General features: G+C 38.4%; 6 protein-coding genes across 7 annotated transcripts in view; 3 read left to right on the forward strand and 3 right to left on the reverse strand.

Moving 5' to 3' along the window:
* The first annotated feature begins 1,188 nt into the window (after positions 1-1,188).
* On the forward strand, positions 1,189-3,345 carry Pdss2 (Decaprenyl diphosphate synthase subunit 2). 2 transcript variants are annotated; one of them, XM_068293775.1, is made up of 4 exons: positions 1,189-1,501; positions 1,709-2,085; positions 2,162-2,351; positions 2,419-3,345. In XM_068293775.1, the coding sequence occupies exons 2-4, from the start codon at positions 1,718-1,720 to the stop codon at positions 3,223-3,225; spliced, it is 1,365 nt and encodes a 454-aa protein (XP_068149876.1). In that variant the 5' UTR covers positions 1,189-1,501; positions 1,709-1,717; the 3' UTR covers positions 3,226-3,345. The 2 variants fall into 2 exon arrangements, with proteins under 2 accessions (XP_068149876.1, XP_068149875.1); XM_068293774.1 differs by having other exon boundaries at positions 1,191-1,507.
* A 97-nt stretch (positions 3,346-3,442) lies between these two features.
* On the reverse strand, positions 3,443-4,468 carry LOC137579944 (methyltransferase-like protein 22). The gene has a single exon (XM_068293844.1). It carries the CDS (start codon positions 4,368-4,370, stop codon positions 3,525-3,527), a length of 846 nt encoding a protein of 281 aa, XP_068149945.1. The 5' UTR covers positions 4,371-4,468; the 3' UTR covers positions 3,443-3,524.
* A 458-nt stretch (positions 4,469-4,926) lies between these two features.
* Polr3E (RNA polymerase III subunit E) lies at positions 4,927-6,634 on the forward strand. Its single transcript, XM_068293694.1, has 3 exons — positions 4,927-5,014; positions 5,082-6,146; positions 6,214-6,634. The coding sequence occupies exons 1-3, from the start codon at positions 4,976-4,978 to the stop codon at positions 6,556-6,558; spliced, it is 1,449 nt and encodes a 482-aa protein (XP_068149795.1). The 5' UTR covers positions 4,927-4,975; the 3' UTR covers positions 6,559-6,634.
* Positions 6,599-7,425, reverse strand: LOC137580050 (nucleoside-triphosphatase THEP1). The gene is given in 2 exon segments (XM_068293967.1): positions 6,599-7,149; positions 7,202-7,425. Coding segments are annotated over 2 exon segments (594 nt in total). The 5' UTR covers positions 7,245-7,425.
* Positions 7,426-7,868: 443 nt separating this feature from the next.
* On the reverse strand, positions 7,869-9,008 carry LOC137579947 (myb/SANT-like DNA-binding domain-containing protein 4). The gene is made up of 2 exons (XM_068293848.1): positions 8,772-9,008; positions 7,869-8,704 (listed from the first exon to the last, which is right to left on the reverse strand). Exons 1-2 carry the CDS (start codon positions 8,883-8,885, stop codon positions 8,180-8,182), a joined length of 639 nt encoding a protein of 212 aa, XP_068149949.1. The 5' UTR covers positions 8,886-9,008; the 3' UTR covers positions 7,869-8,179.
* Positions 9,009-9,237: 229 nt separating this feature from the next.
* siz (Brefeldin-resistant Arf-GEF family protein schizo) overlaps positions 9,238-25,679 on the forward strand; it is a 44,122-nt gene continuing 27,680 nt past the window's right edge. The window contains exon 1 of the mRNA XM_068293642.1: positions 9,238-9,929. Within this exon, the coding sequence (XP_068149743.1) occupies positions 9,604-9,929 (326 nt within the window). The 5' untranslated portion in view covers positions 9,238-9,603. The remainder of the gene's footprint in view (positions 9,930-25,679) is intronic.

A 25,679-nucleotide genomic window follows, 5' to 3' on the forward strand; every position in this document is an offset into this window, starting at 1 on the left:
CGCCTAGCTTTGCTTTTGCTTGGTGGGAACCAGCGAGTAACGAGAGAAAGAAGATTTGTCAGTTCATGGGAGAGAGCTCTAGCGAATAGCGGCTTTTGCTCTTTTCTGCCAACTGAGAGAAATGTAGAGACAGAGAGCAAGCAAGCGAGCAGGCAAGCAGAGGGAGTGTGTGTTGTGAGTGAGCTACCAAACAAGTTTTTGAATGCTAGTGTGCGTGTGCATGGCGGCATCGGCGTCCACATCGGGTGTCTCTCTCCTCATACGCACCACTCGCTCTCTTTCTCTCTCTCTCTCTCGCTTGCATGCATCTCAAATCTTGTGTTGTTTAGGGATGGATGCAACCCAGATCGATTTTGAGACCCCAACCGAAGTTTTAATTTCAGATTCAGATTTTAATGATTTTGCCTTTCGATATTTCTCGAAACAAATTTCGGATAAATTACCACAAAAAAAAAAAAAAAAAAAAAAAAAGAAATCATAATTTATGCACTATACAACACTGCACAAATACACATGCAGACACACACACACACACTCACACGAGCAAAGGCAAGTAGAGGCAGAATTCCTCTCACAACAGCAGCAGCAACCACTTTCGTAGGTTTTCTTTCGCCCCATTCCGTTCCCATTTTCTCTGTAGTAATGTTCCATACAAACACATACAAAGACAAATGTTTGTATGTGAATTTTGATTTCTTAGGTACTCTCAAAATAGCCGTTCAATAGATCTAGATTGTTTCCGTTTATTGTAGCCACTTTCCTTTTGTTCTTATTCTTATTCCTGCTCCTTTCTCTTTAGGTCTTGGAACACACGCATACACACACGCAAACACACACACACACATATAAACCATCGCCCGTCAATTGCTGCGGAAATATTTAAATGCTCGCTTTGAACCACTAATTTTATTTTCTCTTGCTTTGATTAAGAAATCCGAATTGTTTGTCAAAACAAAGAAATTCATATTGGTTTGTTTTAATTTGATTTTAATATTAATTGTCGTTTGTTTTGATCAAGAATACATTTTTGTTTGGATAAGGATTTTCACACAAGTTTGCAATTTTTGTAACTCAGGTATTTCTGTGTGTTTCTGGTATTTTTTTGGGTTTCTGGTATTTATATGTCGTTTTTGGTATTTTCGGTATGTTCTTTCTGCTTGCGTGGAAATACAGGGAATGTTGGCCAAGCCACTGTTTAAATCCAGCAGAGATGCCAATTGGCCAAAAACAGCGGCAACATTTGAATTAATTTACCAGGGCTGCGACTCATTTATTACAAACTCTAAATTCTTGCGTGTTATGCAGCCCTGTTACCAAAACCTGTTATGGCAACCCGAAATTCCATGTTAAAGCGTGGGGCAATAAAAATAAACAAAACGGCGGCTCCACTGCAAACAACTATTGTAAAAGTGGGCCGCCGCCGCCGCCAAGGGAAGAAGCAGCAGCAACAACAACAAAGACAAAAGCAGAAGCTAAAGCAGCGGCATCGACAGCAAGACAGGTGAAGGTGAGAGCAGTGGCGTCGAACATCAGCAACGGCGACGTTGACGTCCAAGTTGGAGCTTGAAGATTTCACTTTTCTACAAGGCAAGCGACGAAGCAGTTCAGCCAAGCGCAGCCAAGCCAAGATTAACGAATTCTTCCACTTGGATATAAATATATACAAAGTTTTGTAATTAGTAAATTCAATCGATCCCCCTTCAAATAGAAAGCAAAAATGTATAGGATTATGCAACAACTGAGCCAAAGGATGTCCCATGGAGAGAGCCTAAGCCTGATGCAAAAACGTTATCTGGCACTGGCGGCGCCTGCGCTGAAAACTTTCACTTTGCAGCAGCAGAAACAGCAACAACAACAACATCGCTGGACAGCAACGTCAACCATAAGTAGCAGACAGCAGCAACAGGTGACTACGCCACCGCCTCGACACGATTGGAATAGGGCTGTCAGTGAGGCAGAACGCATAGTTGGATATCCCACATCGTTTCTAAGTCTTCGCTGGCTCCTTAGCGATGAGATAGCCAATGTTGCATTGCATTTGCGCAAACTGGTGGGTAGTGCCCATCCACTGATGAAGACCGCCAAGTAAATAGCCATCAAATTCCATTCCACAGCATCGGGACCGAGTTTTAGTAAAATTTATGAATTTTATTCATTTCAGACATCTCCTTTATAATGGCAAAAATACGATGCAGGCATGGGGTTTAATTGTTCTACTCGTATCCAAGGCAGCAGGACATGCCCCCAGCATACCGGATGTGGAGCAGGATAAGAGCGCCGGGGTTCTACATTCTCAACGTGCTTTGGCCGAAGTCACTGAAATGATTCGAATATCTCATCTAGTGCATAATGTGAGTTTTAATTTTTCAAATTTTCGTATTTAACCGACTGAAGCTCAAGTCAATGATTTGATTTCAGAGCGTAGTTAATCTACAGGCCAGCACGGAAGCTGGCCAGGATGTGGCCACCTATGATGATATGTCGTTTGGCAATAAAATTGGCCTTCTCACTGGTGACTATTTATTGGGTCATTCTAGTGCCGAGTTGGCCAATTTGCGTAACCAAGAGGTCGTGGAACTAATCTCGTCGGCTGTACGTGATTTTTCCGAATCCGAATTCATTGGCGAACGCGATGAGCAAAACAATCCATTGCCCTATAAGCCGGGCACCTTCCAGCGCCCATCGTTGAATGTTGGCGTCGATTTTAACGAGCATGATGTCATGACACCCATGCCGATTGCCCAGGTTTTGGGCAATCCCGAACAGGAATGGGAATGTAGAAATATTTTAAATGCCGGCAGCCTTCTAGGCAAATCCTGTCAAGCATCACTTAAACTGGCTGGTCAGAGTGAAGAGCTACAGCGACATGCATATCGCTTTGGCAAGCATTTGGCCATGGCTTGGCAGGCTTGCTTAGATGCTGAGCCCTTCCAGTGTTCCACATTGCCTTTGGATGCCACATTCAGTTTGGTGAGTGCTCCGGTATTGTTCCATTTGGAACATGATCCCAGCTTGTATGCCCAACTAGAGAAGGGCAAACAGTCTGTGGAGAATATTGACTATGATCAGATTCATAAGGCTATACTAGCTGGTCCTGCCCTGGCCAAGACCAAGGAGCTGCAACGTAAGCATACGGCAGCTGCTCTTGCGGTGCTTCAGCATTTTCCAGCCACAGATGCTCGACAGGCATTGGAGAATATCATACTAGCCATGCAGGATCTGTGATGGTTGTTGATGGTCGTCAATTTGCGGGTAATTGGGTTTTAGCATAGTAAACAACTTTTTTTTAAGAATCTTTTTGAATATTTAAATAAAATATAAGATTGTTAAAAAAATTCAACTAAACTTTAAAGTCAATTATGAAAATTCACATGAATTTCTTTAAAAGCGAGAATTAGCATTCGCTTAAACTGATTTAAAATTCCAATATTAAAGCAAATAATAATCTAATAATCTATTTTAATTTGTATTCCATTTATTCAGCTAGCTACATACATATGTACAAAAAAAAAAAGGGGGATTATCTATCGTGAGGTAATCTTCATCAGCACTAGTTGTGGGCAGCGTTCGTATTCAAAGTATTGGGGAAAATCCAATGGAAGGTGCTCTATAATCCATGGCTTTGACCTTGTCTGTGCGACAAAATATTCGTACATGGGTGCCACAGAATCACAATCGGCAAATGTGAATACATAGCGCTTCTCCAAGGCCACATAGAATGTCTTTTTATTGTCTTTTTTTAGCATCTCATCGATGACCCGTATGAAGGCATCCGTCAAGGTGTCATCGTATATGACATCGGCTGCCAATATGATATCGCTGGCATCTATGGCTTTAAGTAATTGGTCAGTTTGCTCTTCCTTGGGTGTGAGAAAGTTGAATTCCATTACTTTCACTTGACCTTGACCTTGACCATGGAGCAATTTGAGATTCCTTTGCACATTGCCGCTTATAAGTTGAAGAATGCAACCCAAATCGACATCGGTGCAATAAACCTGCCCCGCATTGTGGATGGCGGCTGCTATACTAGTTAGGCCAACGCCAGCTCCCAGCTCCATTATCGTCCGGCCAGCCAAGGACTCGCGCCGATGGAATAGATAATCCGCCAGGAGCAGAGCACCTCGCCATACTTGCAGGCCCACCAATTTTAATTCGGTTGCCACGGAATGTTCAAGTTCAATGACGCCTCGCCGGGGACGGTCAACATCCAGATCTCCATCCTTGTCAATAATGCTGCTCAATGAATTATCCTGCTTTTTCCCAGTTTCCGGATAACGGAAACGAAACTTGGACACCACTTTCTGGCCATCCTCTGTCCGAGTTGGTTGATAATTGGTCTCACTGTAGATCTCCGAGCTGACCGTGTACATTATTAGAAGACAGTTATATCATTATGAATATATACATAGGCCTTTTGCCAAATTCGGAGGTCTCTCTCTTGGCCCTAGGTCGCCTAGACCCTGGGCAACAAGTGTGACCAGCCAACCATAATTTGAATTCGGTGTCCGTTGCAAAATAACGTACACAGTGGTGTGTAGCAATGAAAAACTAAATCAATTGTTGGACAAAAAATCTTTGACATGGAAACAAATCGTTTTAGAAACAACAAAAATTAATTGAATACGTTTGAATTAAAAAAATATATACAGTTTCTGATTATCCGGGAAGGTCGCGACCAGAGCCATCACGGAAAATCGAAAAACCCGGTAAATCGAGATCAAAATGTTCTAATGGGCTTTTGGGCGAGTCAAAACATGCAACCCCATGTATGGAAGTGCATTTGGGATTATTTGTCTATTTTACATTGTTTTCGAATTAGTCAATTTTTTAACGGGACTATCCCAATTGATTGTTTCTTTTTCTAATCATCTTGCTCCAATGTGTATTGGCAACAAGTTTAGTGTTGAGCACAGCTGACTGGCCTCGCAGCGATTTGCAACACTACCTCTAAAGCGTGCATCTTGTCTGGCAAGCGATGGAAGTCGAAGATGAGGAAGATCCCATTGTTGAGGAGGTAAGTTGGCCATTTATGATTATTTGATGTAGCAGCAATTAAAGTTCTTTTGAAATTACATACCCAGATCCCAGTGTTCCTGTCGAAAAATCTACAGGGCAACCTCTATCTCTTCCAATATCCAACCAAAACGGAATTGCCAAATCATGACGACGCGGTGGTCGTTAATTGCTGTGTAAAACCCTTCACCCAGGAGGTGAAGGTGGACTTTGGTTTGAACATAGAATCCAAGCACTATGACAGCTTTAAGGCTGAGCAATTCGCCGTGGCCGCCGATGGCAAGAATACATACGGAACTGGACCGGCAAAGGCCACCGAGAGGCCAACATATAAACGTGGCATAATGGACAAACAGGCATTTACCAGCACTCGCTCCCTGACAGACATTTCGAAATACATTGTGGGCATATATGCGGACAAGGAGGTCCATTTGTCGCCACTGGCATCGATTGTTCAGCTGCGACCTGCTCTAAATCATTTTGACAAGGACGACAAACGTCGAAAGGCCGAGCAAAAGGCCCAGTCAGACGATGTCGACGAAGAGGAGGTGCTACAACAAGTGACAGTCAAATTCGCACGTGGTCCTGGGGCGGCTGCTGCCAAGAAGACCAAGGAACAACGCGGGGGCACCTACAACAGTTTCGTGCAACGGATTATGGACGAACCATGGTGCGAAACGTTCTGGCATCCCCGGAACTCATCGACTGCGGAAATCGAACGGCACAAATTGTATGCAACCAATCATCAGGCCAATCAATCGTTGGCCCTTAATGCCAATGAATACCTGAGGAAACTCTTGCCCCATGATGAGCAAGTGCAGCAAGTGAACACGATGATGATGGCCCATCCAGTATATAATAAGGCAATGCTTAAGACGATGCCATTGTTGGAGCAATTGCGTGTCCTGCTCAAAGATGCTCGCATGTTATCGTTCAGTGATTTGATGAAGGTTCTCAGTGAACATGTCGATCCTCAGGTCACAGCCGATAAAGTGCTAGCCCTGTTGCCGCAAGTGGGCATATTGCTTCATGGCAATTGGGTTCCCAGATCGGAAGTGGTCTATCCTGAGAAAATGCTCTCACATGCCAATGGTGCGACTGCCGAGCAAATGATACGGGCACGAGATTATATAGTAAGTTCATTAGGTTGAAACACCATTTGTTATAGAGAGTAATATGCCTTTCATTTTCCAAATGCAGCTCTTTCGGTTCTCTCGGACTGCTTGCCTATATCGTACTCAGGTAATGGCCGCCGTTCAGTTGCCTTCAGCGGAAACATTGGATGTACTTCGCACTGTGGCCCGTGTGAATGCCACAAAACGCTGGGAGCTACTTGTACCACCCGATAAGGAGTTCGAGCAGAAACATCAAGATCTAGTGCAGCGCCAGGAATTGCATTGGCGAGCCTCTGAGCAGCTCTACAATGAAATGGACTGGGCTAAAGAGACAAAACGGGTACGCAAACGTTCCACACGCAAAAGTGAATCCCAATCTACCACAATGCCGCCGCCTGCACTCAACCCCAACTCCTTAGCAGATGCCTAGCACTTAGTTAGAATATATACACATATATATATATATTAAATTAAATAAAGATCCAAATGATTTATTTTGTAAGATATTTTGTAATAGTTGTACACAAATCATCTCGATTGCTTTTGGTCACTTGATAGATAACAGATCCAGTTTGTTGCTTCAGTTGCTCCACCATAGGTAGCGGCTGTCTCTGTTGGGGTAAGGTGGCCACCAAAGGTACTTGGCAAAGAATTAGCTTTTGGAGAGCAGATTCAAAGGATTTGCTGCACAATTCCATTTTGCCCACTTCATCAATAATCCACAAAGATGCCGGCGGCAGCTCCTTATCACCATTATTTATCTCAAGAATGGGCAAAATTAGATTTTCAAATTCTTTGACATACACGGAATATTTGCCCACTTTGGGACACCGTAAATTCTGGCCTTCTTGTGCCGACTTCTCCCGTGCCAGTCTGCCACGTTGTCCCGCCAGTGTGACTACATCAAAACCAATGCGCTGATGGTTTTCATCCCGGACTTCTTCGGTATAGAATCCCTGCAGTTTTATTTCTCTGGAAAGTTTTGTACAGATTTTGCGCACCAAAGTGGTCTTGCCCACACCTGCAAGGATTACGAATCAAAACCAAATTGCAGACAGAATGAAGTGGATTACCTGGCGTTCCAGTAATTAGAACAATTCCAGTGGAATTAGCCATAAGCCGGTTTGTCTTTACCTGGAGGATGCGTAATCAGCTGTTTATGACCCGGCACAGTGGTATAAGTAAGAAGAATATGTTCTCAAAATTGAGTTCGAAAACCTGCTTTGGGTCTCCAATAATCCAGATTTTCGAACCAAAAATATATTTGACATTATTATCGAGCGTTAACAAAATTACACAACAGCTTGCTTATAGACAAATCAGACTGTGCAAAAAAAGGCTAAAAGAGATAGGTATATAAATATCAACACAAATAAATGTATGCCATCTCCCTCATTCTTATGCCAATCTGAATGTGTCCCTTTCGATTTCATGAGAAAGTTTCTGTTAAGGAATTTTCGAATCGATTACCGAAAACGAATTTACCGTTTTCACACATTGTAAATAACGGCACCCCAATGAGACACCACCTAGCGGTCAATATTTTAAGCACTTCTATATTTTTTTTTCGAAAACGATTATAATACTGAAAATTGACTTAAATGAAACAAACTTTATAGATTGACTTGAGTTTTTTGAATTGGAGTTTTCTTTTTTTATTTACAAATGCAGTATGTACAGATTTTGGACACTAATTTTAAGTAAATATAGTTTGGGTTCTTAAATCTAATTATTTACACACATACATACATATATTTTAAAAATAATTAATAGAAATTTATAAATTAATTAAATTCTATTCGAAGTAGATCGAATATATAAATGTAACTCTTACAACTCTTATTAACAATTTATCATAACATTGATTGTGTTTTTTTTTTTTTTTGTATACAGACACATATGGGATATATCTACATAGTATGTATGTATAGGAGATACAGAATTTCAGGCAGTCATTTAGATTTTGGCTAGAAATTGGTGTACCACTTCTCTGCAAGGGCTTTAATTAAATTGGAATTCATACAGTCATTTCCTTCCTTTTTTGGATGCGTTTACGGAACACTTTTACCATATTTTAATTCCAGTTCGTATTTGACCAAACGTTCCTTTTGCTCTAAATCTAGTTTCTTTAGCACATATTCTTGTCGACTTCGCTCACGATCAAGCTCAAATTTCTTCTCATCGAGCTCCAGTCTTTTGGCTTCCATTTGCAGTTTTTGATGCTCCAGCTCTTTGGTCCAATTGAGTTCCTCCCGTTTTAATTGCAAATAATCCTGACGATACAGATACGAATTGGGCGTTAGTTCTGCATCGTGTTTATCATTGATTTTCGGTTTCTGTTCAAATTCCGAACGTGTTGAGGTATCCGGCGTATGCGAGGGCCATTGGGAATCATTATAGTACGTTTGTGTATCCTCTTCCAATTCCACCTGAGCCATATTGACAACATCTACCTCATCGTGCAGGTCCATTGCTGCTCTAGGCTTTGGTTTCTTGCCATTTCTTTCCGGCTCCTCAATAACCAAATCATTGTGCCATCGCCTGATGTGACTGGTTAGATTTGAACCATGATTGCCCTTTAAATTGAAAGTATTGTTTATCCAAATTTTTAAATGCAACAAAATGTTTCCATTCTCTGTTTACCATAATATGATGACCGCATTGTCTGTTATCCTTTTCGACCATACAGGTGCTTGTATTTGTCTGTGAGTCGAATGTAAAGTATTTCCTGTATACGTTTGACTTTGGTCGTGGCATTTTGAGCTTTTGTTCCAGTTAAAAATTAAATACAATTATTCTTAAATTATAACAAAGTAATTACGAAAATATAATCCAGCTAACAAAGTTTTTTAAGCGCTGGTCACACTACACTTGCGATAAAGTCGGTGAAAATATCGATATATTTCGATTTATCGCTGGTCGACAGTGTTGCCAAGAAAAACAAAAAGTTGCGGCGAGAGGGCAGAAAGTTACGGCGAGAGGGCAAAAAGTTGCAGCGAGAGGGCAAAACATTGCGGCGAATATTCATTTTTTTTTACGGCTTGGGCGAATTCGGCGCGCCGAGCGAATTTATTTCGCCATGTTGTTGTTATTGTTGTTTTTGTTTTCAAAGTGAGCGGGTGTCGCGCGTGAAACTAAACAGAAAATATATCAACTTTTTATCAAAACGTAACGAAAACCGAAGAGAAGTGCATTCAAAATCAGTTGGTATTATTTTTACCCTCTTTAAATTAATTTTTTTGATAATTTTTGTTTATTGTTTGATTAATTAAAGTGTTGTTGTTGTGGCGCTCCTGTTTGGTGCATTGCGAGTGCGTGGCCGCCAGGGCTAGTGTGGAGTCTCCGCGTTGTCGCTGTGTCGGTGTGTAAGTGCAGTGCGCGTGTGTGTTGTGCTCCCAAAGAATATGCAAAGCAAAAAAGTGTAAAGTGAATCAACTGGATTATTATTATTAACAAAATCACACAATACACAAAGATGTCGGAAATATCACCGGAATCCGACCTGTTGCATCAAAGAACTCAATCGTTGCTTATAGCCAGCTCCATGTTGATGGTGGACACTGGCGTTGGTGTGAGTGTGGGTGGTGCAACAGCCACAGGACAGCAAGCAACAACTGGCGGAGGATCAGTTTGTCTCAATGTCGAGGACCTGCTGAGAGAGAATAATGCACTGCATACAAAGATTAAGGAGTTGAGCATTGAACGTGATCGCTTGCTATGCGAAGTTTCCAATTTGCGTTTGGAACTGGATATGTCGGAGCTGAAACGTCTGCCCTTGGAATTGGATGGCGGCTATGAAGGGTGAGTGCAAGTTCCTTTTTTCTGTTTTTCCATTCGCTGTGTCAGCGATGGGGGGAATGGGCAGAGAATTAAGAGGGGGGACTGAGTCATAAGGGGCAGCTGCTGCAGGCTAAATAAGTCGTCTGGTTTTCCTGTTTTTTCTTAAATATTTTTGCAACCCCTTTTTTGCTCTTGTTATTGTTGTTATTGTTGCCCCGGCTACCTGTGCCTTTTACCTGAGAGAATGCTAATCGACACAGGACAGTGTCGTCCATAATATGAAACCACCTCTGATCGCTTTTATAAAAGAGACTTCATTGGTTTTTCCTTTCTATTGCGTTTTTTTTTTTGCACTCTCTGACTCATTTTCTCCTTCCTTCTTTCGTTGCCTCTCTCCACCACCTCCCCACCAGCCACAAAATGCTTATCACAAATACATATATTTTTCTGTTACTATTTGTTTTGGGTTTTTTCATTATCAATTTGAGTTTATTTTTTTTTTTTTTTTTTTTTGGTTTTTTTCGTTTTTTACCTTGCCGATAGAATATATTGTTGTTGTTCTTCTTCTTCTTGGAGGTAGATAAGAATTAACGACCACGAAAAATGCACGGAAATTCAATGTTAAGTACAATTGATAGATAGAGTTCTCCTCTATGTATGATTAACACGAAATCCAAAAAGCAAATAAGCAAAGTGCGCAAGATAATATGAATTTTCTATACATGTACATACGTATATGTATGTATGTAACTACATAAATATATCGACCAACTAACTAACTAAAATGCAAAAGACCAAAGAATTAACCAAGAACGAAACTGAAATAGACAACACCAACAAAAACAACAATACAAAATGAGAAAGAGAAACCAGAATTACCGTAAGCACCAAGAGAAAATTTTCGACTTTTTAATACCCTACAAATTGAAAATTATCATAAATTATTTCAATTTATAATGTCGCCTTTTAGGTCCGCTATTCATATTTTATGTTATCGAAGAAATGAGTGAGTTATTGAGTTCTTAACCGCATTTATTTAGTGCCGGATTAGCCATATAGCAGCATAAGCATAATGCTATGGGGACCGCGATTTGAGGGCGCTGTGAAAGGTATATACATAGTTATAGTTCCAAGCAAAATCCGTAAATTGATTAAAATTAAATTTAGAAAATTCTCAAAATTCCTAAAAACTCCTAACTTTACAAATCGTTGAAAGTTATATCTTATTTAATGCTTTTAAATTCAATTTGATTGTAAAAATGTCGATAAACTAGTCTATTTTTTGAATATTTGAAAAGGCATATATATATTTTCAAGTTAGAATAATGTCTTTCAATCCGAACTAAATATTTTGCCACTTCGCAAAAAATTATAATGATTTATATATATATTTTTAAACTTGTTGAACTAATTTTGTTGAAATATCCAAATATTTAATGCCATTTTAAAATATGTATGATAAATTGGTCGAATCAAAAGCATAAATTATTTTATATTTATGTATATATTTTAATTCAATTTTTGAGATCTTGTGAATTCCGTATAGAGGAGGTATTAGGATTTGTCTATCCTATATATGTACATATGTAAATGTAGAAAGAATTTTGTTTTATTTGTTTCGCATTCTTTCCTCTCTCTATATTTGTCTATATAAAAAAAGCACAGCTCAATTAGATATTAAAGTGGAAGGATCCACAGATATTATTTACATATGTATGTATGTACATACATATATGCCTGAAAGCATGATGTGTATGGTGGTTTTATATTGATAATTATTGGCTACATTTTACCTATTCTAATATGCCCAGAGAGTTTTTTACCTAAAGGGGTGAAGGGTAACCGAAACTTAAAAATATCGTATACGGATTTATGTTTGGTTTTGTTTTTGTTTTCTGTTGGTTTTGCATGCGGTCATGCCCAGTGAAGCCCCCCATTTATGCGCAAATAAATAAATATATATACATACATACATATAAGCGCAGTTATTTCTTACCGTTGGCCGCTGATCTCTCTGCTGCTGCTTGGTGGCCTCTGTTAAAGTTAAAGACTCTGCCACAAAGAGACACACACACACATAATGGTGAGAAGGAAGAGGTGCTGGGGGAGGAGCAGGGGCAGGGACAGTTGGTTCTCTTGTCTCGTGTGGGGGCTCTTCACAAAAATTTTGCGCTTCTCACCTTCGGGGCTAACAACAACAGCAATAAACCATCATAATAATAGCAAAATAAAGAAAATCACTTAAATCAACACCGACATAGCATTTACCCTAAGCGATCTAGCGAAACACCAACAAAAAGAAAAAACAAAATCAAAAATTTATCATATCGTGATTTGTATTCAAAATTAATTTCTCAAAATTTGCATAAGTTAGATTGTCGTTCTGAGATAAATTTATAAATATTAGATAAATTAATTAAGTCGTTATAAATTACAATTAAAGACGTTTTATATTTGTTTTTCTAACCAAAATATAAAAGGGATCAAGTGGTCAAATCAACTTCTAAAACGACCAAATGAACAAAATGAAATCTTGCAAAAGAAGAAACAACATTCTCCTAAAAGAATCCATGTCCTTTCTTATCCACTTTTAATTCTATAACTTTTCTGTGATTTTGTTGATTCTGTTTCTGAAATCCTTCACCATTGGCAGATTAACTATTTGGTAAATTGTCCTCCACCCAAATTGATATTTTGCTGACATTGTGTACGATCGAAGTTAGAAATAAGAAAGAGAGAAGATTAATCAAGGACCTCGTGTACAGGTAACAGGTGTACTGACTGATGACTCTTGTCATAAAAGTTACCTTTAACAGTGATTAAGTTTTTTCGTTGGTCGGTTCTTGTCGTTCACTAGCTCCATATTGACCTATTGACCGCCACTGTAGAAGTCCTTAATCTGTAACGAACATTGAAAAACTTGTATTGGGTCTTTCTTTATGGTTGTCCACTCAGTTATCTTTCTCCTTCTCACCCCGAAACCTTCTAGAGGCTATTAAGTCTCTTAGTCTCCTCCTCCAACAAAGTTATTTATTGTTTCCTATGGTCCTCTTAAACCATGATCAAGGCAATAAGATGCTACCCTTTACTCAACTTTATACATTTATATTTTGTTAGGGTATGCAACAACAAACACAAAAATCCTATTTTTTTGTCGTTCTTATGTTTTTCTGTTCAGTTTGTAAATTGCGCGGGCAGCTAAGTCACTAAGGAAAGGAAGTAGCCGGTTGTTGTTGGTTGCTGCTATTGTTTGTTATTGTTGCTGCGGTTGTCTTTGGTGGCTTCTGCTTTTGGTCAGAGGCAACAACAACAACAACAACAACAACAACAACAACAACATGTTTTTGGCTTTCCGCACCGCAGTTCAACTCATTAGCCAGTTATCATCATCTAATAAAGCAAACACACGCAGCACTCGCACCACTGAATGGTGGGATGATGATGATGATGATGATGATGGTGGTCAGCGAGGTGACTCTCCTCTCTCTCTTTCTCACTCTGTCTATTTCTCTCTCTCTATTTTACTCAAGGGACTTCTGGAAAACAAAAAAACACTTGCTCATTGTAGTTGTTGTTGCTGCTGTATGTGATAATTAAGCGAGTGGAGAGTCTATTAATTTCATACGCCCCTCTTTAAAAACAGCAACAAAAAAAAAGGTCAAGTAGTGGCAGAGTTCTCTTTCGAGCAGTGGAGGAGGGGACTACTTAATGAGTTTTGTACTGTGCTTAGTAGGTGAAGTTGTTCCCTCCATTTGCATGCAACATTTAGAGAAAAGCAAAGATATGTATATCTATCTGCCATCTGGAGGGAGGAGGAGGAGGCAAACATGCGTGCTGCAAAAATATCTTTGAAGTTTTTGCTTTTAATTAAAAGATACTACAAAATGGACATACACAGGCATGTTACGCTAGAGGTGGGGGGGGAGGGGACTCCATGGTGTGTGTGGGGAGGTGGGGTTAAGGAGTCGGTGATCTCAGCAAAAGACTAGGGAGAGAAATGTATATTAATTACATTAAAGTGCAAGTAAACTTTGTGACTAATTCCACAATTTTCTATCGACTCAAGCAAAAAGGTTTAACGATGTCGGAAATGCCAATTGATAAGCTTATTTCTCTCTCTCTCTTACTGACACATTTTTTGGCAGTCATTGGAAATTTTATTCTACACTTGAGCCATTTTAAATGCATAATGATATTAAAGGTAGCCTAAAATATTATAGTTAGTACCCTAAGATAAAGATACAACGTCTTTTTTAGTTTATATTCTTTCTTCCAAACTCGCACCTTCATTTATGCATATTTGTAGTTTAACTGATAAAAGAAATCACTAAAATTGTTAATTTTGCACGTGCTAAATTATTCTGATAAGCTGAATTTAGCAAACAATTAATTTGATCATTTTAAAAAGACCAAAATCGATCAAATTGTGTGACATTTTGACCTTGTCTTCTATTCATTGTCTTTTAAGTAAGATTTAACAATTACTCATCAAAAGGATATATGGGATATTGAGTTCCAAAATTTTTCACATCTCAACAACATGGTGAAGTTTTCAGTTGTTAAAACGATTTGGTAAAAAATGTATACAACAGTTAATCTTTTTGGCCTTAAAGCGTTATTAAGACAAAAGGGAAAAGAAAAGATGTCAATTTAAGCAAACATATAAGATCATCTATATAAATGACTCTCGATGCCAAATCTCTAGAATACATCAAGGAAATTTATTGCTTTCCCTTCGTCTCAGGGTGAAATAACATGGCAAATTTCCTTTACATCTGAGTTGAAACTATTGAGAGTCGCTGTCTCAATAATTATTTCTTTGTTTTTTGTTGTCTAAAAAGAAGAGTTTCTAATCAAGCCCTTTTAGCCTGATTTGCAATCATCACTTGTCCATAAAAAGTAAAGAGCAAAAGTCCCACAGTTTTGTTGCCAAAAAATGAAAGACTTGGGGCCTTGGACCTTGCCATTTTTGGGCGCAAGCAAAACGAACTGGAACTGGCCTAGAACACACCATCACATCATAGTGTAGAGTCTTGGATCGCTTGAGCCTCAAGTCTGAGTTATGGCCATGTAAAGTAAGTTGGCTGTCTATTTTAGCCACGATTGACACAAGCTGCTGCACGAGTTGAGTTCCGTTCGCCGTTGTTGGAAGCAACTCGGAAGTTGTCGCTGCTGCTGTCAAGGCAATGGGCACAGATGGGCATGCCACATCAATCATTGAGAGCACACACACACATGTGAGTGTGTGTGTGTGAGTTGACTTCATGTACTCGAAACGGCATGCGTCTCCCATTGCGAGTGATGTCCTCTAATTGATTACATTGTTGGTTATTCGTTGGTTGCTAAGTTCGTTTCAATACTAATCCGCAAAGACCTTAAGCTCGCTGCCAAGTGGCATTTGCAACCGTCTGTCTGTCTGTCTGTCTGACTGACTTGGACTTGGCAATAGATAATTTTATTTATTTATTTTGTATTTTTGTATATGTCATGCCCCATGCCATTGACATTGTTTATTAAACATTTCACAATGGATGGATATATATGTGTATATATTCAAAAATAATTTTAATTATTGTTCTTTTTCCTACCGAATCGATGATCTCATTTTTCAATTGAACAACATACTGGAAAAGAAGAAAAAAAAACAACGTTTTTTTTGTTTATTGCATGCATAATAAATAATAGTCTAGTCTCTCTAGAGATCGAGTGGATTGATGTGGGAGGTGGAGAGGGGGAGGCGTGGTTGGACAGATAAATTCGCATGTAATTATTCATGGATAATAAAAGAACTTGTCGGATGAATGCGTGACTTCTGATCGTGTGTATTTGTGTGTGTATGGAAGAAGAATATAAATCCTGAAATATGTGAAATATCTATGACTTATACAGGGTGCCACAGAAAGGTTTATAGAATAGTCTCTGTAGTTCTTTCAGGTCTTCTCAGGTGGCTTGTTACAGTTTTGCCAAAAACTCAAAAAAAAAAAAATAATTGTGGGTTATCTAAATTTTACTTAACATTACTCACTTATCATATACGAATCCCTTTTGAATCGTTGAGTTTGATCGAGCTCGTTATCCTTTGTAGGGAGAAAATGTTAGTCACGACTCCTCATGACTTCTTTTAATCCGTTTCGACTCTTATTAAGAGTCATATGTTTAATCATTTTGTCTTCTGATTAAAGTTAAAGTTACTGGCAATAATTTGCGCCTCGTTTGATCCAAAAAAATAAAACAATCGCCTCTGAGACATGTCAAAACATTTACCGAGGTTAGAATTTCCTGCAATAACAAGGGTTTTCGAAAATATCGACTTTTCCATCGAAATGTCGAAAAATCAGCTTTTGAGATTTGGACGACAAGGTGACAAGGGGTAAGGATTTGTCAGGGTAATATTCGCTAATATTCACAATACCAGCCATTGTGCGATGGTAAGTTTCGTAAATTTGTTGATTTTGACGTCTAATTGTAAGTTCTGATCATGTATTGCTTGTTCTAGTAGAGAAACATGCAGTTCGAATTGCCTAGATAAGAGTTGTTGTAGGCCGACACTTAAAAGAAGGGAAGAAAAAACGTAGAGCTCTAATTTCCAGTCAATGTACATTTAATAAATTAATTAGTTACTTATGATTTTTAATTTGAAACTACTTTAATCCTAAGAAATATTCTTGTTGGTTTTCGTTCATAAATTTCTTGATAAATGACATTTATATGATAAGTCTAGACAAGACCTTGACTAAATATATGTACTTGAACTAATAAGTTTCTATAGCATTTATCAAAATGACCTAAATGTTTCATTTTATTAAGTTTCCTTTATGCTGACTTTGGTTATCAACATTTCAACATTGTTGATGTAGTTTTTTTTTAGATTATTTTTAACCGTGAATCATGTGGCTTATCAGAGTAATCTACTGCAGACATTCTAAGCATAAAAGAAAAACAAACACGAAATTTTATACTCCCTCTATCTCCCTTTCTCGCTGTCTCTGTTGAACAAAGTGTTTTATAATTTGTTTTAATTCTTCAACTCCTCGCCTCGAGAATAATTAAATATTGCTACAAACTGACAGGCACTTCCGGCATGGCCCAAAGCTTTCAACTAGAGGAACTCTGGGCTCTTTTGCAAGCGTTTGAAAATGTCGTTACAATGTACCAATGTTCTCTCCAATTCTCAATACAATATAAAAGAAAAGAAGAGCAGCTGCAGCGCGTGCCCGAGTCCCTGCCGCTGTCAATCAATTAACACGGGTTCGACCATTAAAAAATGAGCAAAAAACAAAAAATAAGAAGAAAAAATTTCCATAGAAACAATAAATAATATACATTGCAGACGCTCCCTTCCGCTCTCTGTCTCTGTTTCTATCTCTCTCCATCTCGCTTTGAAATATTAATGTTGTAAAATTAAAAAACCATAAAAGTAAAGTGAAAAATTAGTTGTACATTGACCCACATATTGTCTCCTCCTTCTACTTAAGTGAGAGAAAGGGAGAGAGAGACAGAAGTGTTTGGCTTTTCATCGCCGTGGCTGAGTAGTTGCGCCTCTGCCCCCTCTATGTAGCCTCTTCCCTCCCTCCCCATTTGTTTCCTACTTGGCTTGCATGCCCCAATTGCGGGTGCCAAGAAAATGCGTTGTTGCTTAATTTCCTTCCCTCTATTCAGACCCCTTACCTCCGCGCCCACTCCTCACTCCATGAATAAGAAACCCCCCCCTCCCACACTCTTCATGTTGGCTTGCCTTTTCATGGCTATCATTAGAGTGCACTCTCACTCTCTCTCTCTCTTTCTATCTGTTTGTTAAATATTTAAATGAAATTTCGTTCAAAAATTAAAAGCACGTAAATTTGACAGCTGTTCACTCGCTTTCCATATGTGTAAGTGTAGGCGCAGCAGCCGCAAAGTGTCTTACGATTTATGTATGCATATATATTGTATATATGTATTTTGTTTCATACCCTAGGCTAAGCCTGAGTTCCCAGTTCAGTTAGTAGTAATAGGCTAATCGAATATCGAATATACTTAAAAACAATATTAAAGATTTTTCAAAATTTATGATATTGGGTTTAATAAGCCGTCGAATCAAAGTCTATCGAAATTCATCGGCTTACCGAAAACTCATTTCGATGAAAGTCTAGGGAGTATAATTTTGTAAGGCATTCATCGGACTCATTTCCCATACCTGACAATCTAGAATCTGTAAACGAATTACCACTAAGACTCAGTGTTTTGTATATCAAATACTTCTGTGGGAGTTTCCCCCTCCCACCACAAACTATAGGGGTCTTATTTTCCCTGCGTGCGTGCCTTTATGTGATTGGCTTGATGCAATTGTGTTAATATGTTTCAACTTCTGCTGAGTTCCCGCTAAAAAATTCATAAATTCATACGCTATGTTTATTTTTTTCACACGTTTTGAATAATATTCGACCTCTCTGTGGTTAATGTTTGGAAATTAGTCGTTTGTTCTTAAGTAAATAGAGACTTCTCCTTGGGTTTTATCATAGCATTCCTTGATGAATGACAGTAAGGCTCATAGATCTCTAAAGCCATCTAAACACAATTGATTTATGGCATTCGAGTTAGTTCGTTTAACAAGTGTTTCATCTTAAGTTTACAAATATACAAAATAATTCAATAATATTCTGCGTTTTTATTCAAAATTTGTTGTCCCAGTTAATTAGTTTGTTTACCTTACGTGTTGCCATCAAAAAGGACACTATAAGTTGCTTCCATCTTTTATCTTCTTCTGGTGTTAGCGATGATCCATTAACGATAGTCAAATGATAAGAAGTTATCGATACCATTTTGACTGGCAAAGACTACCCAAAAATGGTCAAAAAGAAAAGTTTGTGGAATAAAGGGCGAGATTATAGGGTATCTTAAAATCGGCGAATCGTTGAAAAGTTGTTTTTTTTTTTTTTTGAGGGTTATTATTTGTGTGTTGATCTTCGAGTTATGTTCCAATGACTTTGTCTTGCTCATCGCATCGCATCGCGACGCATCACACTCGAAATTGACCTTAGCTTGTTTGTGCAGCTTAAAGTTGTCGTTGTTGTTGTTGTTGCTGACTCGCCAACGTCAATGTACGACGCAGCCATCGGTAACATTTGCGCCGACGCCAATGGAATGATTGGTGACCCAATGGTTTTTTTGTTGTTGTTGTTTTTTTTTTTTTTGGTTGCTTCGTCGCAGCGGCGCCGTTGAACGCATTCAGTTTAACGCCCACAATATATATGTATATAAGTATATATATGTATAATATTTTTATGTTCATTTCCATTCATCGACAAAAAGGCAAAAAAAACGTTGAAAACGAAAACATGCAAATTGAAAGCGAATTGAAATCGGCTTTTTGTTTTTTTTCTTCTTTATTTGTGAGACAAAGTCAAGTCAAAGTAACTTGACCAGGCCAGCTCAAGCCAGGGAACTAGCTGGTCAAGCAAGCAGCCAACTAACCAACCAGAAGATAGCCATTTATATGTGCCATTAATCGATTGTCAGAGGCGACGACGGACGACGGCAAAGTCGTCATAGCCATTGGATGTTGTTGTTGTGGTTGTTGTTGCTGTACGATAACCAGTTGTTGCTTGTTGTTTGATTCCCTCTTCATGTAAAGTGGGGAGCATTGATTAACATAGGCAACATGAGACACTATTCCTATTAATGCTTATCACACAGATAACCACCAATTCCGATAAGATAAGAAACAATTAGCTCTTTTTGTATTCTATTCCAAACATTGTGCAAAATATATATGTACATACAAATATTCTGTTCTATACTGAAATTGTAAATCATTCATTTGTCTACTTAAATGCCAATCTATTGGAGGGTATTAGACTACTCCAGGTAATAAGGGTAGATAGAACACGCAATGAAGTTTAAAATTAATAAAGGATCTCCAATACTCACAACTTATGATGTAGTCAGTATCTCTAAAGTCGATAGGATATACGATACACAAGATTCCTGATAGCCGGCTCAAACTTTAGATTGAACAAATTGTCTAAAACTATAAGAAGTTGCACCTTGCAGTAAATTTCGTTCGATTCAGAGTTAAATTATAAATAGAAGTAGTCCCTAAACCCACGTGAGTCCTTGCCATAAAAGAAAGCTGCTAAAATATCACTCTTCAGCAACGATCAATGAAGGATGATCAATGGATGTGTTTCGATTCTAAATCATAACCGATTCTGACCACATAAGACCAACCATTTATTGTTAAATCTGGCTTTGAACAGTGTCTAATAAACATTGGTTTTTGTGATAAGGCCAAAAGTGGGCTTAGATCATTTGTGCTTTTTGACACTTTTACAACAAAATTTGTTTTTGAGCCAAACTTAAGCAAAAAATGTTAATTAGTATTTTGCGTAACATTTTTGGGCTCCAAAAAAAAGAATTTAAAAAAAAATATTATTATCACTTTGTAGACACATAAAATTGATATTCATTGTGTTATATGCAAATTAAACACAAAAATATTTACATAATTATTGAAAATACATTTAATTAAATGTTAATTAATCAATATACAAATGATTGACTTTGAATGTATATCGAGATTTTGATAAACAAAAAAAAAAAAAGTAATAATACATCTAAAGCTAGTCGAAATTTGTTAGTATATAATCGATGCTTAAAAATGTTGATCTATTTTTATAATGTTTCCACTGGATTGACTTTTCATAGAACAAAAAATTTAATATATAAAATCAATAATCAATTCCCGTTTTGCCACCTGACTGAATAAGAGCAATTTTTGCCAGCTAACCAATAGATGGGGATGGGTGAAAAAGTATTTATTAATAAGAATTATACAAGGATATACAAAATTCGTTGGAAATTGCTGGCAGAAAGAAAATCGAACAGCAATTTTTAATTGCACTTTGTTGTTGCAGTTGCCGTTGTTGTTGGTGTTGTTGTTGTTATTGCATTTAATAGTTGCTCGTATTAGTTTCTGTTTAGTGGAAGCTGCTTAGAGAGTTGCCTTAGCGGATTATATTACCGTCTTGGGGACTGGCCACCATCAGCAGCAACCATAACACCATTATCGCCATCGTCGTCATCAACGTGGCTGTGGGAGTGGTGGGGGGTTAACATAGACATTTATATCACTGGCTGTCAGTTGAACCCACCTTCTTCCACCTTCTATCTCTTCTCTGGAGAGTGTCAAGCGGGGCCAACATCATTTGCACTTGTATGAAAATTGAGTTACTGTTAATTGCCTAGCGTCTAGGAGTAACCCACCCCCCTCAAAAACGAAAAAAAACTACCTAAACCTCCTGGGGGCATGAACTATAGCGAATCTTTTACTCTGTCTGCCCGTCTCACTCTCTGTCTCTTGCTTTTTAATTGCGACACCCAATTAACAAGCTCTGCCTCTCCCTCTCCTCTTCATCCTCATCCTCAATCTTATACGACATACGTAACAAATTGGTGCACAACCAAATTCAATTGAGTTTGGGGCACTGAAAATGTATTTCGTGTTTGTCATATTAACATGTAAAACATATCGAAAACGAAAGAAAATTTTTACAAAAATAATAATAATAAACTAAACCAACAAGCGCCCCCACAACGTTGCAGCAACAAGAAAACAGAGAGCAGAGATTGTACCACCTCTCCACCTCCGCCTCCTCCGTTTTTGTCATGGCCGTCGCTCTAAAAATAGAGTTTAACAAACTGTAAAAGTATTCCACCACATACAAAGACACGACGCAGCGGCAGCGTCAGAGCCAGCCAAGAGCACTCACACATACACACACCCATTTGGGGGATGACGCGCGTTGATGCACACACACACACACACACACCGAGAGCAAGAAAGAGCGAGAGCCTCCTCCACATCCTCCACATCCGCATATATATGCATATATGCATCTGATTCTGTTTCTGATTCTGTTCCCATTTTCGCATACTGCGAAAAAAGGAAAGGAAAAACAAATCTCCGTGTATAGGCATGCCAGGAAAATCTCAACACAGTGACGAAAGGCGTCATTGTCCTCTCACCCTAAATGAGGCGACTGACTGACTGACTGGCTAACTGACTGAATGACGACTAAAAGTTCGTTCGCTTGTTCGTTCAACGTTTTTCCCCAGGCACTTGGGCTTGAGCCCAGAGCCCAGAGCCCTGAACATTTGTTTTTCGCTTCTTGAGCGGGTGCGACAGCCTTCCCTCCTCCCTCAAGCGCAGCAGCCACCAACCCGTCGACCCACCCACCCATCGTATTCATTTGTGATGATACGATGTCCCATGTAAAAGGGTATAATAACTTTGCCATTTAGCATGAAAAGTTAATTAAATTTAACAAAGTGAGGAAAACTTTCATTAAGGCTAACTTGATTATTTATATATTTAGATGGCAAACTGCATTCCCAGGTGAAACATAGATAACACACACACACACACACACACACACAGATTTAATAAATATTTCTTCAATTACTTTCTTTGCAATTCTTTTAAAGTGTAAACAAATTCGTTGACAATGCGAAAAATGTATCAATTTGTAATTGATATACATACAGAAAAGAATTTGTTTAATGCAAGTAATATAGAAATCCAATGATTAATCGTTGCTATTGTTATTATTTTTCAATAGAAAAACCATGGAAATTAAAATCCAACTTGGAAACAGTTTTAGATTGAAACACAAGTGCATTTCCACATTTAGATAATTTTGTATAAATTTCATCAATTTTAAATTATAAAACTTGGATAAGGACAAACAAATTTGTTGTACGCTTTGCCTAGCTAGCCCTTTTGCTTTGGCATTTCGTTTGTGATTCTCAACTAGTTTTGACAATTGTAGGGACAAACTCTTATCTACCATCAATTCAGAAGGTTGAATATAATAATAATAGATTTTGATCTGTCGAAGGTTTTGGAATGGTGGTTTTGGTGTTCTATAATATACTTACAAATCAAATGTTTGCATTAAGAATAAGAGTATACGAAATAGTATATACTCTATTTGATTTGGTTGGTTTTTTGTCTAATGTGACAAAGACTGTGTTGTTGCCCTCCATCTCAACATTTCTCTGTTTCTTTCAGTCTCTGGCTCTGGCTCTCCCCTTTTTCCCATCAGCAACTCCATGTCCATCTCCATTTGCATCTTCAACTGCTAGAATGTTCCTCATCATGTTCTCCCTTGGATATGTCGGGGAGTATATGTACATACATATGTACATATGTATATGTATTCGGATGAAGTGCTCTTTAGCGTTTGCTGACTTTTTCGCCACAAAACGAATGGAAATATTTTTGCATACAGCAAACAGCAGCTGCTCCAATTTGACAAAATGTTTTTCCAACATATTTCGTGTGGTTTTTCTCTATGCATTTTGATTTCTATTTATTAAACAATTTTAATTATTTATTTCACATAATTAGCCGCTTAGAGAGAGAGAGAGAGAGAGAGAGAGAAAGAGAGAGAAAGAGAGGTAAAAATGTAGATATAAATCAGTTTTCCATTTAGTTCTTTTGTATATTCTCTAGATTAATATATGTAAATTTGAGGATAGAGGGCAATGCACACGCCCCGCTAATAACTTGTCATCTTTCTCCCTTCTGGCATGCTCCTCTCCCATCCCACCCCTCGGACCCCGTTGTCCTAATATTGTGACAGGCAAGAGGAAAATCTTTTGTTGCCTTTGCGCTTAATTCATCTCGAGCATCATCATCATCTCAAAGTTGGTCGTTGGCTTTATTTGTTGTTGTTGGCTGTCATCTTTATGATTGTTGCTGCTGGTGCTGCTGCACTATCTTCATTTCCATTTCCAGTTCCATTTCTCGAGTCCATTCCGATGATGATGATAAAGATAAAGACGAAGATGATAATGTGGCATGGGTTTTCTTTTTGTTTACACTTCAGATTTCTACTTGTTGTTCAGTTTTTAGTTCATTGTGATGTTGGTGTGTTTGGTTTGGTTTGGTTTTGTTTGTTTGTTCTCTAGTTTGAGGGGGGCGCCAAATCATCTCGCTTATTCTCTCTCCCCTCCCCCTTGTCACTCTTTTTCCTGCTCCCTTTTGCTTGCAACTAGTTCAACAACTTGTCTGCTAGTGTCCTGCTAGCAAAAGTTGCATTTTTGATGCGCTTCATTGTCGTTTGACCCATTTCATGGGGCGTGGTAGCTCCCACACTTCAACACCCTCCCTACCGAAAGTCTTCTGCCGCCTGCCTGCCTACTAAAATATTAATGCCTGAGAAGCCTATTCAAAGTTTTGAACTTCTTTCGACTTCTTTCACACAATAAAGAGAAAAAAAAAACTGCACACGAACAAGTTAAGAGTGTAGGAGTGGGAAAGAAGGTGATGGGAAGCGGGGAGGGGTCGGAGGGTGAATGAGTAAGTGTGGAGGCGTGGCTAGTCACAATTGCAGTTTGCAATTACCAGACTATCGTTGTTGTTGTTGTTGATTATTAAATACTTGTATGCAGTTGTTGTTGTATTCGAAAAGCGCGCACAAGAATTGAAGTCGCATTGCTCTCTGGGGTAACCTCAGACCAAATGGAGAAGGGGAGGGATAGCCGGCTGCTAGACCTTTGTGCTTTGTGCTTTGGCTTTGTTTGGCTGGTTGGTTGAAGTTGGGTTTCCATGCCGAAGTTGGAGAATGGAATGAATTGCATAGCATGCTATGCAACGGGGCCATAGAAAGTGCTGAGACACACTCTATGGAGGGAGGAGTTGGAGTTGCAGTTGAAGATGGAGACCGAGACGTAGACGGAGTTGGCGGAGACATATCGAGCAACAATATATGTATACAAAAAAAACAGCTACTTGAGCACGCATCACACAAAAAAATTGCTCCGTTGGTGGGGGTGGAGGCAGGGATATCAATTTTCTGGGTCTCTTACCCGCTTGCTCTCACCCTCTAATCATGGGTAACAAGGCATATGGGCATTGGGGATGTGTGTGTGTGTATGTGTGTGGTTACATATGGAAACTGGAACTAAGCCCAAGCCTGGGAAATTGTGTGTGCCCTTTTACACCAAATGGTTGTTAATAATAATAAGTAAATTATGTCAATTGACAGTCAACGGCGGGAAAGTTAATGATGGAAAAATAAAAAATTCGTGTTTAATTGTTATCTTTTGGTGTTTGTATATTCTTTACATACATAAGTATGTGTAATTGCGATTCGCAATACGTAATTATTGGAGATTAATTGAACTTTTCCCTCACTAAACTATAACTTTTTCTATTTTTAACTTTGTAGTCAAATCCAATCAAATTTTTTGTATATAGAAGTGTTCAACGCATTGAAAGAATCAGCTTGGACCATGCAAAGTATATACATATATTGTAGATCAGCACAACGAAAAGAGATAATACAGTCGTGGGTATCAATCGATGCTAACTCCGACTTAACTGTTAAAGCTACTGCAGGAATTGCATATCTCGTACTTGGAGAAGGATCGGTTAAGATCGGTTGAGAATAACGACTTTTCTCAAAAACTTTGTTAAGCATTGATGTTTAACGAATTTCATGAAGATTGGATGAATATGTCGTATAGCTCGTAAACAATCGGTCAGCATAAGAATAGATTCAGGATCAGCAGACTCTATTTTCTATAGGATAACTATTATCCTTGAAATACTATTATACTTAAAGACTTCAAGTTAAATCTACAAATCTTTTAAAAAGCGACTTCTGTTTTACATTTTTCAAATGCATTTTGGCATATCCTTTGCAGGACGACTATAAAACTAGTGAATTGGTTTATTATTAAAGAAATGTTATTAAAATAAACTAATATCACGAATGTATTTGA

This window comes from Drosophila tropicalis, unplaced genomic scaffold (genome assembly GCF_018151085.1).
Source record: "Drosophila tropicalis isolate 14030-0801.00 unplaced genomic scaffold, ASM1815108v1 contig_805, whole genome shotgun sequence".
NCBI classification, from domain to species: Eukaryota; Metazoa; Arthropoda; class Insecta; order Diptera; family Drosophilidae; genus Drosophila; species Drosophila tropicalis.

Coding starts and splice junctions, on each gene's coding strand:
- LOC137579944 (XM_068293844.1), bottom strand. CDS start 4,370: ATGTACACGGTCAGCTCGGAGATCTACAGTGAGACCAATTATCAACCA.
- Pdss2 (XM_068293775.1), top strand. CDS start 1,718: ATGTATAGGATTATGCAACAACTGAGCCAAAGGATGTCCCATGGAGAG. Junction 2,086..2,161: donor CCACTGATGAAGACCGCCAA/GTAAATAGCCAT, acceptor TATTCATTTCAG/ACATCTCCTTTATAATGGCA. Junction 2,352..2,418: donor TATCTCATCTAGTGCATAAT/GTGAGTTTTAAT, acceptor ATTTGATTTCAG/AGCGTAGTTAATCTACAGGC.
- LOC137579947 (XM_068293848.1), bottom strand. CDS start 8,885: ATGCCACGACCAAAGTCAAACGTATACAGGAAATACTTTACATTCGAC. Junction 8,705..8,771: donor AATGCGGTCATCATATTATG/GTAAACAGAGAA, acceptor TTCAATTTAAAG/GGCAATCATGGTTCAAATCT.
- Polr3E (XM_068293694.1), top strand. CDS start 4,976: ATGGAAGTCGAAGATGAGGAAGATCCCATTGTTGAGGAG. Junction 5,015..5,081: donor AAGATCCCATTGTTGAGGAG/GTAAGTTGGCCA, acceptor TTACATACCCAG/ATCCCAGTGTTCCTGTCGAA. Junction 6,147..6,213: donor TACGGGCACGAGATTATATA/GTAAGTTCATTA, acceptor TTCCAAATGCAG/CTCTTTCGGTTCTCTCGGAC.